Source organism: Epinephelus moara, chromosome 10, assembly GCF_006386435.1.
Source record: "Epinephelus moara isolate mb chromosome 10, YSFRI_EMoa_1.0, whole genome shotgun sequence".
NCBI lineage: Eukaryota > Metazoa > Chordata > Actinopteri > Perciformes > Serranidae > Epinephelus > Epinephelus moara.
The window spans coordinates 23452353-23469061 of NC_065515.1; the positions used below are offsets into that span (position 1 = coordinate 23452353).

The 16709-nt window shown below is 41.4% G+C and overlaps 2 protein-coding genes across 5 annotated transcripts in view; one reads left to right on the forward strand and one right to left on the reverse strand.

Moving 5' to 3' along the window:
* Window positions 1-1093: 1093 nt before the first annotated feature.
* LOC126396504 (40S ribosomal protein S27-like) lies at window positions 1094-2931 on the forward strand. The gene is made up of 4 exons (XM_050054654.1): window positions 1094-1221; window positions 1662-1767; window positions 1878-1988; window positions 2135-2931. The coding sequence occupies exons 1-4, from the start codon at window positions 1216-1218 to the stop codon at window positions 2161-2163; spliced, it is 252 nt and encodes an 83-aa protein (XP_049910611.1). The 5' UTR covers window positions 1094-1215; the 3' UTR covers window positions 2164-2931.
* The window catches only part of tpm4a (tropomyosin 4a), a 33762-nt gene continuing 19816 nt past the window's right edge, over window positions 2764-16709 (reverse strand). For 2 of the 4 annotated variants that reach the window (XM_050054642.1, XM_050054644.1), the window contains 7 exons: window positions 11671-11804; window positions 11427-11544; window positions 11245-11315; window positions 11071-11146; window positions 8065-8127; window positions 6488-6557; window positions 2764-4018 (listed from right to left, as the gene is read on the reverse strand). In XM_050054642.1, coding sequence (XP_049910599.1) covers window positions 3936-4018; window positions 6488-6557; window positions 8065-8127; window positions 11071-11146; window positions 11245-11315; window positions 11427-11544; window positions 11671-11804 — 615 coding nt within the window. In that variant the 3' untranslated portion in view covers window positions 2764-3935. Of the gene's footprint in view, window positions 4019-5483; window positions 5722-6487; window positions 6558-8064; window positions 8128-11070; window positions 11147-11244; window positions 11316-11426; window positions 11545-11670; window positions 11805-16709 lie in introns of those variants that run through there. The other 2 variants (XM_050054643.1, XM_050054645.1) reach the window with 1 other exon arrangement.

The following is a 16709-nucleotide window of genomic DNA, read 5'->3' on the forward strand; positions in this document are numbered from 1 at the left end:
TGTTTAACAAAACAGGCTCTGAAACATGAAGAATTATGGATGTATCACTTAGTAAAGCAGAAGCAAAAGGAATTATCAAAAGAAACATCATTAAAGAGTGGCAGCACAGTTGGGACACTGGAAACACAGGACGACACTTGTTTGCAATACGAAGAAGTAGGCACAGTGAGAACAGCAAAAGGATGCACTGAAGAGGAGAACATTTAAACAAGGTTAAGACTTGGACATACAAGACTTAACAAAACATTGCACTCAGTGAAACATCCTTCAGGATCATGTGAGCACTGTCAGGTAGAGGAATCAGTGGAGGATGTAGTTTTGCATTGCCACAAGTATTCTATGACATCGGTGTAGGAAGACTGAAAGAAACTGGACTGTTTAAGAGTATTTAGTTTTTTTCTTTATTATTTTGTGAGGAGGATAAATAACTGGTGCACACTCCAACTTCATATGGTAATTACGACATTACAGCGGTAATGCATCTTGACGCTGATTGCTACCCACCATAAAACCTAAAAGAAGAGTAAGAAGTAGTGCCATAACTGTCAGCCCCTGTCACACCTTAAAGGTGCACAATAGTTTAGTCCATCCCTGCACTAAGAAGTCTCTAAACACAGCTACTGTAGAGTCAAGTGAGTGACGGTTCATGCTGCTGGAGCACCAACGTACATTGTCATGTCCATCCCCAAGACTGGCGGATGAAAGAAAGAAAACAAAAGCAAACTTTGTCTAAAAAAAAAAAAATCAAGGGGTGCATGAAAGTCATGGATCAAGAGAGGAAGGGCAGGGGTCCCACAGAAACTGCTGATGAATAGGACCCAGAATTTGGTGCTACACCCCTGTTAAGAGCCAAAAGATAGTTTAAAAATCTGTCTAGGAAAAAGTTTGTCAGTTTTCATGTGTTCAGAACTCAGAGTCCAATGAAAAATAGCTTACATATGAAGTGCTTCTATTCATTGTTGATTTTGTCTTTTAATGTGTTCTGTTTACAAAAGTAATTATATAAGACATTATTATGTACTCCTCATGGACCAGTTCATACAGTATTCTCTGTTGCGCCTCCCCTGAAAACAAAGACCCCGCCTTCCCGGGCTCTTCCGGTACTTAATCGATCGTAAGAGAAACAACCAAGTGGTTCTGTTGAGACAGACGCTCTGGAAATTACTTTCTATATCGCATTTGCATTGGACGAGACACCTGAGGGATTCCAGCAAAATGCCTGTAAGTGAAAACGTCTAAATGCTATAAAAATATATATATTTTTTTCTGGTTAGAAACGTTTGAACGCTTGCAGAACAGTTGTGATTGACAGAAAGATGTTCAGGCTGTTATTGATTGATGAAAATAACACATGGAAACAGAATAAGAAAGATTTATTAATCATTTAGGCTAATACATTAGATGTTACAACGGGAATATGTCTAAATGTGTTTTTAAGATCATTATGTGTATTCAGTGTACAGGTATAACTTCAGGATGATGCCTGGACTTGTCTGGACATGTTTGTGTTGTTGCTCTGAGTTGCAGTTCATTCATCAGACTGTAGAGGGCGTTATGATATAAACTTAAATAAAAATAACATAACACCGCCCCCCCCCCCCCCAAAATCTGAATTTCTTTCTTTAAAATGTCACATGTAATATTCCTCTTATCCTCTGCAGGACAAGGATCTGTTGTACCCCACCTTTGCCAGGGAGAGGAGCAGACATAAGAAGAAGAGGCTGGTGCAGAGTCCCAACTCCTACTTCATGGATGTCAAATGCACAGGTAAGGACTGCACCAGTTTTCCTCACTGATTTTTTAATGCTTTTTTTTAGATAAATATTGTGCTTAAAATGGAAATATTCCTAATTTATGTTATTCTCTGTACTCCCCAGGCTGTTACAAGATAACCACCATCTTCAGTCATTCTCAGACAGTGGTACCCTGTGCAGGCTGCTCACTCATCCTTTGCCAACCAGCAGGAGGGAAATGCAGACTAACAGAAGGTAAATATATATATATATATATTTCTAATGTTGCTTTGTTTTTTCTTCTCTCAGGTGTGAGTGAATGGATATAGGCTATGAACAAAGATGTAAGTTTGTGGAAAAAGAGAAAGGTTTTAATTCCATTTTGGTTTCTGTCTGTCTAGGCTGTGCCTTCAGGAAGAAATACTCCTGAGCAGAAATGTGCAAAAGCACCCCTGACAAGCAGCAGAATGGAAGAATGGACCATTTAAAAAAATGAGTCTGAGCCTCACACTCCATGTGTTGAATCCTTGGTGGAGAAATGTATTGATACTGTAAAACTTCAATAAGTAGCCCGGGGCTATTATTTGTTGAACTCTATTAAGTAAACAGGCCTATATTTGGGACAGGCCTTTAACTCCTTTCACACAAAACTGTTGCTCAGCAAAGATGGGACATACAAATTGTTCATTTAAACCAGTATGAATATTTCTTGTTTTAAAGTTAGGCTTCAGATAATATATCAATTATAAATGATTGATTTGATCTAGCTTCGACAGACAGCGCATCAGAGAGAGTTACGGATTATGGGGACTACGCTTTAAATTGAAGTTTTACAGTATGTAATGTGGAGGTAATTTTCACCCCCTGTGGTGTTTCGTAGAACAGAATAAGCTCAAGTTAAACTTACATCCAATTGTATGTATATCAGATTGATATGATGAAGCACTACATATAGAGTAGTTTTGACTACTGTTTTTGAAGAAGTAAAACATGTACCGTAATGTTTAAAAAGCACAAAAACTCCAACGCATCATGGTTTCTGTAAAACATTTATTAGGTTGACATAGAGGGGGGTTGGTGAATGAAATATATTTTAAAATGGTCTCGGTCAAGTGTGTGAGGCTCTATTCATGGCCCTGGCATGAGATGAAACCATGATGACCATCACAAACAAAAATAAAAACATTTGAAGAATTTACTGTCTGTGTAATGTGTGTTCTTTGGTCTTGAGAGTTCCCCTGGCAAAAAAAATAAAAGTGGTGTAAATGAAAAAACAAAACAAATCAAAGCAATACAATTTCTCAAATACCTAACATTATTCTGCTATATACAATAAGTATCCATGGTTGACAAAACTTGACTTGAGCTTCCAGTGGTTTGGTGTTTAGCTCGCTCATGTAATACAACATATTGTAAATCTAGTAAATATTGACTACATTATGGCGAACTGTTGGCGATGGTGCGGGATGTGTTGATGATGCAGGCCGAGCTTAGGGAAAGGTTGTACGGCTTAGAAATGCACGTCGCTGATAGAAACTGTACACGCACAGCTCTCAGGTTCTGCAGATTCCTACACTAACAATAGAGTAGAAAAAAGATACTCTGCATCTTCATCATGTAGGCCTCAAGGTAATCAGGGATTGGCAAAAGAGGTGTTACTTTATGATTCAGTGACTGAGCAGCATGTGCCTTGACCTGTTTAGTTATCAATAAAACCTTTCCATAAGGTCAATGTGTGGTTAAGACATGCCTAACTTTATATCACCACTGGGTGGCGCTTCAGAGCCATACTGAGCACCCAACACCATCTGTAGCACATGTATTAAAATGACCAGACAGAGGCTTCATGTATGTGTGCATAAATGTAGAATTAAGCCAGTTTAAGTGGTTCAGTGACCAAATCTGAGGTTTCTTTGAGAGTTAGTTGCCAGTTCTTTTCTAAATAAGTGGTCAAAAATCATTTCTGGGAGAATTTCTGCAATCACAGCTGGAGATAAAAAAAAAGGGGTCAAAATGACTTCCCATTAGGGAAAAAAAAAAAAAAAGTTGTGCCTTAGAAAAAAAAAAAACATCAAGGGACAAGCATTAAGTTAATCCCCCTTCACACGGGGAAGATTTTACTGCTCGAAATGTGGAATGGAGTCGAACATTAAAGGAATGTTACATGACGATCTCATCCTCTCCAGCTTCCTCTCTGTGTGTTTATAAGCAGCTCAGTTCCTGCAGGGTCTGGTCCAGGACTTGATGCATGCCCTGGTTCTCCTCTTTGGCGTTCGCTAATTTCTCTGCAGAGAAGAAGAAAAGTGACATGGTGAAACCTCAACCATCAGCAAATAGCGCTGCACGTGTCACGCCAGTTTTATTCTCTTTTATAGGTTTGTCAAACTGCATCCCTCGCAAAACTGCGCGGAGCACAGTTTTACTGGACAGATGTTTTGCATAACTGTTTTGGTTAAAGTTGTGCCACATGCAAAAAAACCTCAACCACACCACTGTGCCTATCCGTGCATATAAACTGCTGACTCATTCTCTGAGAGGACTGTTAGTAGATTACACGATGGGCTTTTTAGGGGAATTTTCTGCTACGTTTGCTGTATTAGATGATACCTTGTGTTTTGTGTTATATCAGTGCATACTTTATGGACATACATGAATGAATCACATCAGAAACCATCAAAAATGAGTTAGATTTTGAAGCAAAAAAGTGTTTTCAAGGGTCAAAAGGGACTGCAAACTACATTAATTCACACAGAATCAGAGTATAATCTCACCTTGTCTGACATAAACTTCCCATACTTAGACGTACAATGTAGGCAAGCTGTTGGTTACCTCATTGCAAAAAATAATTACAAAGTGCATGGCAATGTTCAGTACCTAGCAGAGTTTATGCATCACGTTTTATTAAGGGCCCTGACACACCAAGCCGCCATTCGTAAACATTGGGACTTGGGTAAGCATCTATCACCCTAGTTTTTGTGGTGTGTCCCGCATGGCTGGCTTTTGCTGGCTGGCAGCATTGGAGTCAGCTGAGTCCATCCGTGAATTGAATAATTTTGATAGGCAGTAGGGGTGGGAATCACCAGAGCCTCCACAGTACGATATTATCATGATACTTAAGACTCGATAGAATTTTACTGCAACTTTTAACGTGTATAACGTGTATATATTGTGATATATTGCCATTTATTACCTATTATAAATTGTAAATTATGTCTCCAAAGCAAAACTTCAGTCATTGTATTTGCAGCAAAATGTATCTAGTGGACTGAAAATTAATTGATTTTATTATTCAAGTACACTACCTAATTTGCACTTGTAATATTAATAATTTATATAATTCAAAAATCAGTACTTGGGACTGCGTGACGATACGATATTCCCACACAAAAATGTTGCGATACTATGCTTTATTGATTTTTAATCCCACCCCTAACAGGTAATTAAGATCAGTGCATGAGGAGAAATGGAAGTGAGGAAAGTAAACAAAAGGCTCAAGTCAAGAGGGAGTGAAATCAAAACGAACTCGCTATATTAGGTAACATTATATTTTAGTCATAAAAAAGCGCAGAACATAGGCTACGTGCTAGTTTGCTATTGACTGTAGTCTTTGTGGTGTGTTCAGGTGCCACATTTTGGCTGAGACATGGCGATGTGGCCTTCATAGCCACTAATTCTTTGGTCGGTTTGGTGTGTCTGGGCCTTAAGACATAAAACTCATATAAATAATCAAGAACAGAGAGACAAAAGCTGTAAAGTAGGAAAGAAAATATTTTAATTAGTTTTCCCTGCATAGTCAGATGGAAGAAGGCACATACAGAGTGATCAGCAGAAAGAAGATGAGTTCAAAGCACGAGACAGAAAAAGGGAAGTGAGAGGCAGAGAGAGAGAGAGAGATGTCAGAGCATCTACAGAGATGTCATGTCATTGAGGGCATGGTCCAGCTCCTCACTAATGGCCTTGTACTTCAGCTTCTGAGCATACAATTCATCTGGAGGTCAGAGGTCGACAGGAAGGAGTCAGGGACAGCAGCGACACAAACCAAAAGCCAAAAGCAGGATAAGAATGAGAGGCAGATGGAGGCAAAGAGAAAAGGGAGGAAGGAGAAGACAAAAAAGAAATAGGTCAGGCTTTTTAAAGATGCAGAAATGCTTGGAAGAAAGGACGATGCATATCTAATTACGCTTGCGGCTCTTTAGCTGGGTGAGCTTTGAGCATTTAAGCCTGCTTTGAATGTCTCATAAAACTGCTCCAATAACTCTATAAACTCAAGTGCCTGTGGTTTAACAACTAAATGATGATGACCTAAAAACATCCTGGCACATTCTGTCCTCTTTGTAGCGTGGCCGACATGAAATAGTTGTCCTTCAGAAACAAGGGTCTTTCATTAGCTTAGGGGTTTCCATATATTTGGCAGGGAGCCTTTTGTTTTCCACAGAAAACATTTCCAGTGTTGCTGAAATAGGACACTCCTTCTGGGGTCTGTGTCAAACTCTATGTTGACGTGCATGTGTGCAATATGGTGGATTCGGATTAGAGATGACCCACAGAAAACTCCACTAATCTATCTGCTTGTGGTTCATCAACAAACGTGTTTCCTATTATACTAAAGCTGAAATGCATCCTTAGGTCCAGATGACTGGTCATTTATTTAAAGCCAGTCATGAATAGCCTTTATGTTGTGTTGAAAAAATGTATACTTTGGTGTAAACAAAGTGGTGCAACACTGTGACACATGAGCGGTGCTGATCTCATACCTTCCAGGTCATCAATGGACTTTTCCAGTTTGGCCACTGTTCTCTCTGCAAACTCTGCACGGGTTTCAGCCTGAAGGAAACACACAAACACAGTAAGGTAAAAAAAAACAACAACCTAGAACGCAGTGAGTTCAACATACAAAACTTTCTTTTCAGGAGCCTTTCTGTACCTTTAAAAAATAATTATAGAGATGACATATTTTACATTTTGGTTTTTAATGCCTGCAGATATTAAGCTGATAAAATGAACGAACGACCTGCTTAAATCACCAATTACGTTACAAAAATAACTGATCTTGGGGTGTCGGTGGCTTAGTGGCAGAGCAGGTGCCCCATGTACAAGGCTGTTGCTGCAGTGGCCCGGGTTCGACTCCAGCCTGTGGCCCTTTGCTGCATGTCACTCCCTCTCTCTCTCCCGCTTTCACACTTGTCTGTCCTATCCATTAAAGGCGAAACTGCCCCCAAAAATATCTTTAAAAAACAAAACAAAAAAACTGATCTTAAGTGTGCAATAAACAGAGGCACTCCCAGAAATTTTTTGTAGGGGTGGCTACATGGGCCCACTGACATTTTTCCGGTGGTACACCAAAAATAGTAGTTACCTGAATGTAGCTCCAGTTCTATGAGTATGTGCGTAGCCCTCAAAACTACAAGCTCAGCTGGACCCAGTCCCATGTGGCTGAGCTTCCAAAGGGAGTCGAGCCGCGGGGGTGAGGGTCTAATATAGAAGTTAGTCGCCCACTACCTCCTGATGGAGTACTGAGTACAAAAGATATTTTTCAGGGTGCTAAGGTGGTGCCTCGGAGGGATAAACCCATAGCAAAGGCCGTTAAATGGCAGAGGACATAAGAAATAGAACCCAAAGCCATAGCTTAATTTCAGGAGTTCTATTATGCCTTTGTAGCATAGTTATGGTATCACATACGGATATACTTTGGTTCCTTATTTTTATTTTACAGCTAATATTGCTAATTATCTGACGTTTACAGGCTAATAGTAATACTAGTACGCTTCACATTTTGAGCTCAACAACAATGAGAGTTCAAGGGACCCCTTTGAAAATGACCATGTCAGTCGTTCTTTCAAAAGAAATTTAGCCCTGTTCCCGACAAGCTATGCCGACATGGTTGGTACCAATGGATGCCTTAGACTGTATAGTTTCAGAAGACACAACTACCTTTGCACTAGCTTAGAAAATAAACATGCCCCCGCCCCTTAAAGACAGTTATGTTGGCCTCCAATTGTACTTGCAAGCAGGAACAGGGACCAACAATTGTATCAGGGTGGCCATGGCCCCCCATTCCCCCCCTTGGGACTGCCACTGGCCTCAAAAACCTAGCTTGTCTTTTAAGAGGGTGCATACAGTAGAGGAAGACAGGATGTGTAGGGAGAGTTTGGGGGGATGACATGTAGCAAAGGTCCCTGGTCTGATTTGGGCACTATCCAGTTGTGATGCCTGTCCCAGTGCTTTTTAGAAATATCACAAAGGTGACACTGCTGATTTGTTTCACTCTAAAAACATACAGTTTGGTGAAATCTTCTGTTTGGCTTTGGGATGAGCAGAATCAGGATCTCACCTCCTTCAGTTTGTCAGTGAGAACTTTGATCTCCTCCTCGTACTTGTCCTCTTTTTCTGAGTACTGTTGACACATAGAGAAAACAGAGGAAAAAAAACATTACCTAATAAGCGGTAGCAATACAAACACATGCTCACACAAGCTTTCACCTACAAATACAACAGAGTGAACACACACAAACACACACTCTCTATCATCCAAGGTTTTATAATTGCTCCAGCAGCTTTGGCACCACACCCTCTGAGAAGTGCTACATAAAGAGGAGGGTAGTGGCACGAAAGAGGCGAGGTGTTGGCCTGGCCTGGGAACAAGTTGTGCCAACCATGGCAGGCCTGGCTGAACAAAGCTGTGGCATGTATCGCTAAAGGAGGATGGTCATGTGGTTAGCCTGGCATGCTGTCATACTGCCTGTCTGTGCCTGGGGAGGAATGTCATGTAGCAAACAGGAAGAATGAGCTGCAGGTTTCTACTGGCTGCTTGTGTATACTGACAGGCCTTATGCTGCCATTAATCCTGCGTATACAACAAAACAGCCTCAGTTGCTAATTTGTCGTGTGGTGGATAAGTTATCATGCAAACATATATTCATGCAGCGACATCACAAAGAGTTGAGGTCTTGCACTCTTGATACCTTCAGGTTTTCATCTAAACAACCTGAGGGGAAAATAAACGGTTGCGTTGTAAGTAAAGCCTGATGATACACAATTATAATGGAGGTAGTTTGAAACAATACTTTGGTGATGTGGTATCCATTCCTACGCACTCAAATTACTGTCCACTGAGCCACGAGAAGAGCCCAAATGATAGGATACAGGGAAGTGGAGATGAGTATGTACTGGGTGCCAGACCTGGTGTACGGTATGTACTGTATATATTTAGGTTGTTTATTCACGAAAGAGAACGAAAGCAACTCCATAAACCATCAGTCAGCTTCGTAACTATTTAGGGATTAGAAAATTACTTTTTACTATTGATGCATTTTGAACATCGCCTGATATTAGACAGAAGTGTCAACTCATTACACTCTGTTTCTATCTTCAGTCTGACTTTGCTTCCACTCTATTCGATTTCTGACGATATTCCCTGACCAATCACTCGAGACCAACGTATCTGCCTGCATCTAATGTTCGTCATTTAAGGTCCATACTGATGTGTAGCACTGCCAACATACCTGTTCTGCCAGGGTTTTAAGAATGGAGTGGAGCAAAGTAAGTATTAAGAAGACAGCCTTGATAGCAGCGCCTGTCTTGTCTGTAGCACTCGCCGTCATTCCTTCTCATTGGTTCCGGCATGCCACTCAACAACTACTTCATTCTATTTTAAACGAGGAACCACTGTTTCATGTCAAGATGCCAGACTTGTCAGCCAACATGAACTAGAGTGGGCGGAATAAAAGGTCTGGACGCAGGCAATTTGAGCACATTACCTACCATAGACTCAGTGAATGCATTCCAACTTGGTGAACAAGTGGTTTTTACTCACACACATAGGCCTGACATTATGCTTATCTTGTACATTACTGGATAAAAAAAGTGTGCTGCAGTCTGCTGCATTTTTTCCTATGTTGACAAACGCCCCTGATTTCACAACTCAGGAAGTATTACTTAGAAACGTGTGGGAGTGTCACTGACAAAGAATTTACCCAGTCAAATCTGACTGCCTACCATTGAATGGTCATTGAATCATGCTATTTTTTTGGGCTCACTGCACGTACTGTCCTCAGTACTAAAACGGAGCAGAGAAGCTCGATAGACAGACAGACAGACAGATCACGTCTCTTAAACAGTCTGTCAGAGGGTATACAACCTCTACCTAACATATAGCAAGAGCGCAAACTTTGGCTGCTGAAGCATGATACAGTGTCCAGATAAACTGCAAGTCACAACAACACTCGAGCGAGCCTACGCATCAGCTTGCTGTTGCTCTGAAAATAGGTTGGAGGTGCTTCACCAAAACAGAGCTAGGTTGAGCAGTTTTTCAAAGAAGCGACATGCAACACATCACTAAACCTGTTCACTGACACACGCAGCAGTTTAGGACATCTTCATTGGGAATCACTGAAACAATCTGATGTTCGTTCGCTCACTCGTTTGCATCACAACGACGCTGATTTTGACAGAGTATTCCTAATGAGAGAGCTCTCACTAATAAATGTAGTCTTTGATTTTAAAACAGGAGCTTTATGTTGTTGTTATGTTGTGATTAGGTAGCTAAAAAAGGATTAAAAGCCCAGACAGCCGTTCTGATGGTCTTGCAAATTTGGATAGAGTAACTTAGGGTGCTTTCACACCTGCCTTGTTTGGTTTGGTTCAATTGTACTCAAGTTCGTTTGCCCCCTTAGTGCGGTTTGTTTGGGCAGGTGTGAACACAGCAATCCCACTCTGGTGCGCACCAAAATAACCGGACCAAGACCCTCTTGAAGAGGTGGTCTCGGTCCGGTTACAAACAAACTCTGGTGTGGTTCGTTTGTGGTGAGAACGTGTTCCGACCTCGATCCGAACCAACTGCAGTCACATGACACACTGTTTGGGTTAAACATGAGCATGTTACAGTCCTGGAGGATTATTAATGTGCACCTCCTCCTGTACTGCCTTAATATGCACATTCAGCACATCCAATGCATCAAAACATTGTTTTCTAGTTGGAGCCGCGCCTCGTTTTCAAACTGTATGGTTTGACTAAAATGAACAATGACAGCAATATAGTCCACGATGAGCAGCGCTAAAATCAACCTGCGTAGTTGTCCCTCCATTGTGACATTAGAAAGTGTCACATTTATCTTGCAAGTTTACTCTTCTTCAACGCTTTGTTTACTTCCTGGATTTTTCCCACATGGAAATTCTGACCAATCAAGAGCAGCTTTCTCGTGACATCTGATCTGGTCCGCTTGTAAATGCTGCCGTGAGAACACAAACCAACTCTAGGCAATTATGCAACTTTGAAACAAAATAAGTCCCTGATTCAGTCATCACTGTGCATATTACTCACATGCAACATGACACTCACCTTCTCAGACTGGGCTTCTAAGGACTTCAGGTTGTTGGTCACATTTTTCAACTCCTCCTCCAGGTCGCATGCTTTACTGTGGAAACAGACCGACACATGCTCAGTTTTAATGAGAGAAATGGGCAAGGGTATGTGTTGTATCTTTGCTCGTGTCAGTGAGTTTACTGGTCTCACAGTTCTGAGAGTTCGGCCCTCTCTTCAGTTCTCTCCAGGTCTCCCTCCAGGATCACCAGCTTACGGGCCACCTGGGGGCAAAAACATTAAAACTTTTTGGACTTGAAGCACAGTAGAATCCTAAAGGCAAGAGTACGTCAGATAAAAAGTGCATCTCAATTTCAGGATGTTAGTCCTCTCACCTCCTCGTATTTACGGTCGGCCTCCTCAGCGATGTGTTTAGCCTCCTTCAGCTGGATCTCCTGCATCTCCATCTTCTCCTCGTCCTTCATCGCTCGGTTCTCAATCACCTTCATCCCTCTGAGTGCACAGGACACAAATAAGGCTTTAAATTATGTTGTGAAAGCCAGGTGACGCTGTGAACACACACGATTTCACACACACGCCCAATCCTTAAATGAAACAAAATCACAATCCTAAGCTGACCTCTCGCTCTCATCTGCGGCCTTCTCAGCCTCCTCCAGTTTCTGCAGTGCCGTGGCCAGCCTCTCCTGGGCTCGGTCCAACTCCTCCTCCACCAGCTGGATCCTACGGTTTAGAGCTGCTACATCACCCTCCGCCTGAGAGGAGGAATAAAAAGAGAGCAATTTAGTCATTTATTCATTCAACTTTAAATCCTCCGAGCCGCTCTCCCCTTCCCCCCTCTTCCTCCAATATAAAACAGGAAGGGAAGGAAAAGACAGCTGTGGGGGGAAAGAAAATCAACACTGTGATAAGTCCACTCTAAAATAAGTAAGTTAATGCTCTTGGACAGCTAAGCTAATGACATAGTTATGCTTTATAATTTTCAATCATGTTGAGGCTTGTAAAAACCGTGTTGACAGTGGAACAAAAGATAAATAAGACAGTGAGCAAAGTGTAGTTTCCAGGAATCAGGTGTGTTGCGCTGTCCTGTTTCCATTTCCCTGACCAAACCTGACCACCTCTGTTTCTAAAGTGATCGTGTATTTTGGAAATACTGATGATGGCTAATTTTCTCCACATGTTCAGGCTTTTTGTATAACAGACTTTTTACCTTCACTTTCCACCATGCTGCGAGTGTGAGACAGTTTTGATGTTTATGCAAAAGAAATATACAAAAACTTAAGAGTTGTTATTGTATATTTCAAACTGCTTGGAGGGGAAAAAGTAACTCTGGTGTTTTCCAAAGTTTCACCTGTGTTACCACTGCAAAGACACTGCGCAGTTTCTTTTAAAAGCTGTTAGCAGTGGATCAAGGCAGTCATGATGGGGAGGCGGCAGTGACATAAACATTTAGTGCAACAACCCTGCAAGGACTCTTATTTTGAAAGTACCTCTTATAAATATGTTTAAATAAAATCAAATGAATACAACCATGATGTCATGATTATAGGGAGATATTTTTGCCTCATCATCACTCAGTACTGAGTGTGTGTGTGTCATGTGCAGGGTTTCTATTTCACGTGTCCTGGAAGATTAAAATGTTTCAGACAAGTGTGAAATTCCAGTCAAATATTATCTGTGTTTATTGATCATAAAAAAACAATTGATAGACAGGCTATTTAAAGCATGACATCATCAAGGAATCCTGATTAATATTATTTTCAATAATCTACTTTTACTTATACATTATATTCCAAATAAAATAAGTCTCTTATAGACTCGTAATAGACTCATATGCATAATAATGCTATTTAAAAAAAAAAATAAAAAAAATAATAATAATAAATAAAATAAAATAAAATAAAATAAAATAAAAATAAAAATAATAAATATTGCCCTAGCCTGCATTGGTTGTGGCACCACCTAAACACAAAGAATTTCCCTCAGCTTTAAGCCTACATATTCTCAGATAAAATAAAACAGAATTTCCAAACAAGCAGGAAAATACACGTAGGCCTATCTGGCTCTGACAGTGTGCTGCTGCCAACTGGTTTTGCTCCCTCATATGAAGACACTAAGACTGAATCCACATAAAAAAGTCTGACTGCACATGAACTAAAATACATTCAATTCTATCTGTGAGTGCGATACTGTAATGTATTCCTCGTGCTCTCTGGGGCCGCTCATGTTTCACAAATCAATAGTTGTCTAGCTGATGAATAATATGTGAAATGGAGACAGCTGAAGGTCCCTGAAGCATCTTGTATAGGAGCCGGGCCTATCTGCAATAAACACAACTACTAACTGCTGAGTCTGGCTGGAAAGTGTAATCCTTTTTAATATTGGAAGATCGCGGGACTCCGGATTTGAATGAAACGTTCACAAAAGCTCAATTTCCGGTGAGTGTGAATGCAGGACTGGGCCGAGCAGGGTGGACAAACGGGCTTCTTCTCATCTGCCCTTGGTAAACAAAGGCAAAGATGGGGAAAAGAAAGCAAACAGACAACTATACAGGCATTTCCTCTCCTTTGGACAGAGAGTTTATCCAACCACCACCTCCTGGGGAGCCGCTTTCACACTGGAAACCAGTCCAAGTCCGTTTTCATACAAAAGAGAGTCCACTGTTAAAAGTTTACAACCAGGCAGCTCAAACAGCACCACATAACTGCACTCTTGAACCTTTACAATGGTGAATTATTCATTCAAACCCAGAGTCCTCGCACAGGTTTACTCCCTGTTGCTAAAACTGGGGACTTCTTAGACAAACAGACTTTATTCTGTGCTCGGTAGCAGGGCAGCAGTTAGTAGGTCAGTGACTCATTAGCTTAGTCATTCAGTCCAGAAGTCAGGTTGCCAGTCACATCAACAGTCAAAGTGTCTGCCATTCAGCTCACAGGTAGGTGAGTCATTCCGATATGCATTTGGAGAGATAAAGTCACCAAAAGAGACAAAAGAGACGAGACTGGCAGCGAGGACGAAAGGTGACACTGCAGAGAGGAAGAGCCAGCTCAATGGAAAAGAGTTATTATGTCTGTTTGTGCTGAGAATAAATAGACCTCCATCCAGTCTATTCTTCCATTCAGTCATAGGCTCAATATTTCAGGAAATTAAAGCATGGTTTCCTGCTTGCTGGCATCTGGCACAGGGCTGTATTTTTTTTAATTTTTAAGAATTTCTCCCTCTCGTCTCCATGTCATCCTAGACTGCTGACTAGCCACTCAGTCTTTCCACCTCCTTTTTCTCTCTTTCTTTCTCTGTCCTCTCTCAGGTCTTGCCCTACTGCACCCGGAGCTGCCAGGGGAGGCCACTTATATGAGACAGGAAATGTCTGTCAGACTGGCGTTGACATGCCTTTAACCGGCCAGCTCTTGATAAAGGAAAACCTAACCCAACACGGAATGAATGAAAAGTTGTAAATCGGTCGAGCATCTTGAAATCTCATCAGCAACGTCCTTCACACAGGTCTGCGTCTGTCAACACTGCATCTGGCTGCACGGTGAGAAACGTTGAGCAGAATCAAACCGGAGCCTGAAATAACAGATATTGTTACTTCCTTAGTCCCGAATGAAGCAATGTGCTGCGAAGAATGCTGTCTGCACACAAACAAACATGCTATTCATGAGCTTTAGGGTCGGTTACACTGGCACATCAAATGCTGTAATGCACATCCAGACACACACACACGCTCTGCAAACATGCAAAAAGACACTCGCATTCTGTCAATCTCTGCCTCGCACAAACACACATCAACAGGCAGCTGGCAAGTTTCCTGCCCGGTAAAACGTTTGTCATCAAGCAACACACAAACAGCAAGTCTAATACAACTACCAACAGGCCAAACCACCGCCAAACCAAAGGCTAATACTGGTGGTAGCATATCTACGCTTGCAATCAAATATGTGAAACCGTGTGTGTTCTCCATTATCAGATTTTCACAATCACCAGGGGGGAATCCCCTTATAGACAGAGACGCCCTTGTGTAAAGTAAAAAAAGCTTATGTGCATGCAGCAGATACTCTCATGCCTTTAATTTACTCAGCCATGACCAGAGAAGAGCTTTTCCTGTAAGTCCTGAAGGTAAAATATTGAAAATAGATTCTGCAGCTGCAATGCCTTAAGGACAGCAACACAAGCTCTTTTAGTATTTAAAGCTTTTGCATAAAAATAACAAACCTGACAGCAACGTTAAGGTAAAGGTTACAACTACTATGTCTAACAAGAGACTATTACTCTAAGAATAGATTTTAACGTCACTTTACAAATGAGGACCTTGACAAAAAAAGTGGCAGGAAGCCAGCTGCCCAACATCCTTTCATTTCCTCCCTCTGATTGTTCTTTCTTTCAGAGCTGGTATTCTCTCTCTATCTGGCCATGCCCCTTCCTTTAGCAACCACTTTGCATTCTCTGGCTGCCAAGGACGCACGCCGCCTTATATGGTAAAACAAACTATGGAGAATGTTTGTGGTGGAGTATCAGGAAGATTGTGGAAGCGAGCACCAGGCAGACACACACACACACACACACACACACACACACAGATATGTAAAAGATACTGGACGACAAGTAGCTGCTCTGTTATCAAGCTGGCTTAATATGTAACACCAGTGCTTAAAGAGGTGAGTGGTATGTCAGCAGCTGCTGGCTACTTCACAGCTCCCTTGGACCAGTTAGTGCCTGAAATGACATTCAGTCACAGTGGCTACGAGATTCTTAAAGAAGCTGTTCGACATATTGCCTTATTTGCTTTCTTGTCAGAAGTTAGATGAGAAGCTTGATACCAAATCTCGTGTCTGTACAGCCAGCATGTGGTTAGCTTAGTTTAGCCCAAAGACTGGGAACAGGGGGAAACAGCTGAAGTGTCTCTGTCCGAAGTTCACTAGTTAGCCTTTTCATTATTTGGATGCGGCAAGTGGGTCGTTTTGTTATCAAAACGTCGTCTAAACGTGGAACTTTTTTCACAATGAAAATGAGAAACGATTCTGTTTTCAGTGGATCGTTTTCGTGTAAACATGGCCTATGTGTCAGCCCTGTGATGTGGTGAAATGCCCAGGGTGTACCCCACCTCTCACCCAATGTCAGCTGGGATAGGCTCCAGCACCCCTGCGACCCCCAACAGGATAAGTGGTTATGGAAAATGAATGAATTAAAGTTTTTTGCATGGATTAAATAAATAAGATATAATGTGCTAATTTGTCAGCTTTAAAGGTGCTGGTAGGCAGAAATAGTTACTTCAGGCAACTTATCCTTTAACAATGGCTCATGATATTTTACGAAAATGCACATACAATGGGTCGTATGATATCTCATGAAGTAGCGTCCCACAAACAATGTTATATACTTTACATTCAGCTACATACTAAGCATAAAGTTACGTAGGTTAGGTTTAGGCGAGTAAAGTTACTTTGGTTAGGTTTAGGAAAAAAAAACTAACTAAAGTAACTAAAAAATTCACTTGGTTCTGAACACCTGTCTCCTGGGCAAAGTCCTGTGTTTTGTGACCCACCCACCACCCCAACTTGCCTCCTTACTTCTTCCTTTACTCCTGTCAGCGCATTGGTCAGCGCATTGGTCACACAACTGCAGCCTTCCCAATCACTTGGGTTACACACTAGGGAATTTTT

Coding starts and splice junctions, on each gene's coding strand:
- LOC126396504 (XM_050054654.1), top strand. Junction 1,768..1,877: donor CATGGATGTCAAATGCACAG/GTAAGGACTGCA, acceptor TGTACTCCCCAG/GCTGTTACAAGATAACCACC. Junction 1,989..2,134: donor GAAATGCAGACTAACAGAAG/GTAAATATATAT, acceptor CTGTCTGTCTAG/GCTGTGCCTTCAGGAAGAAA.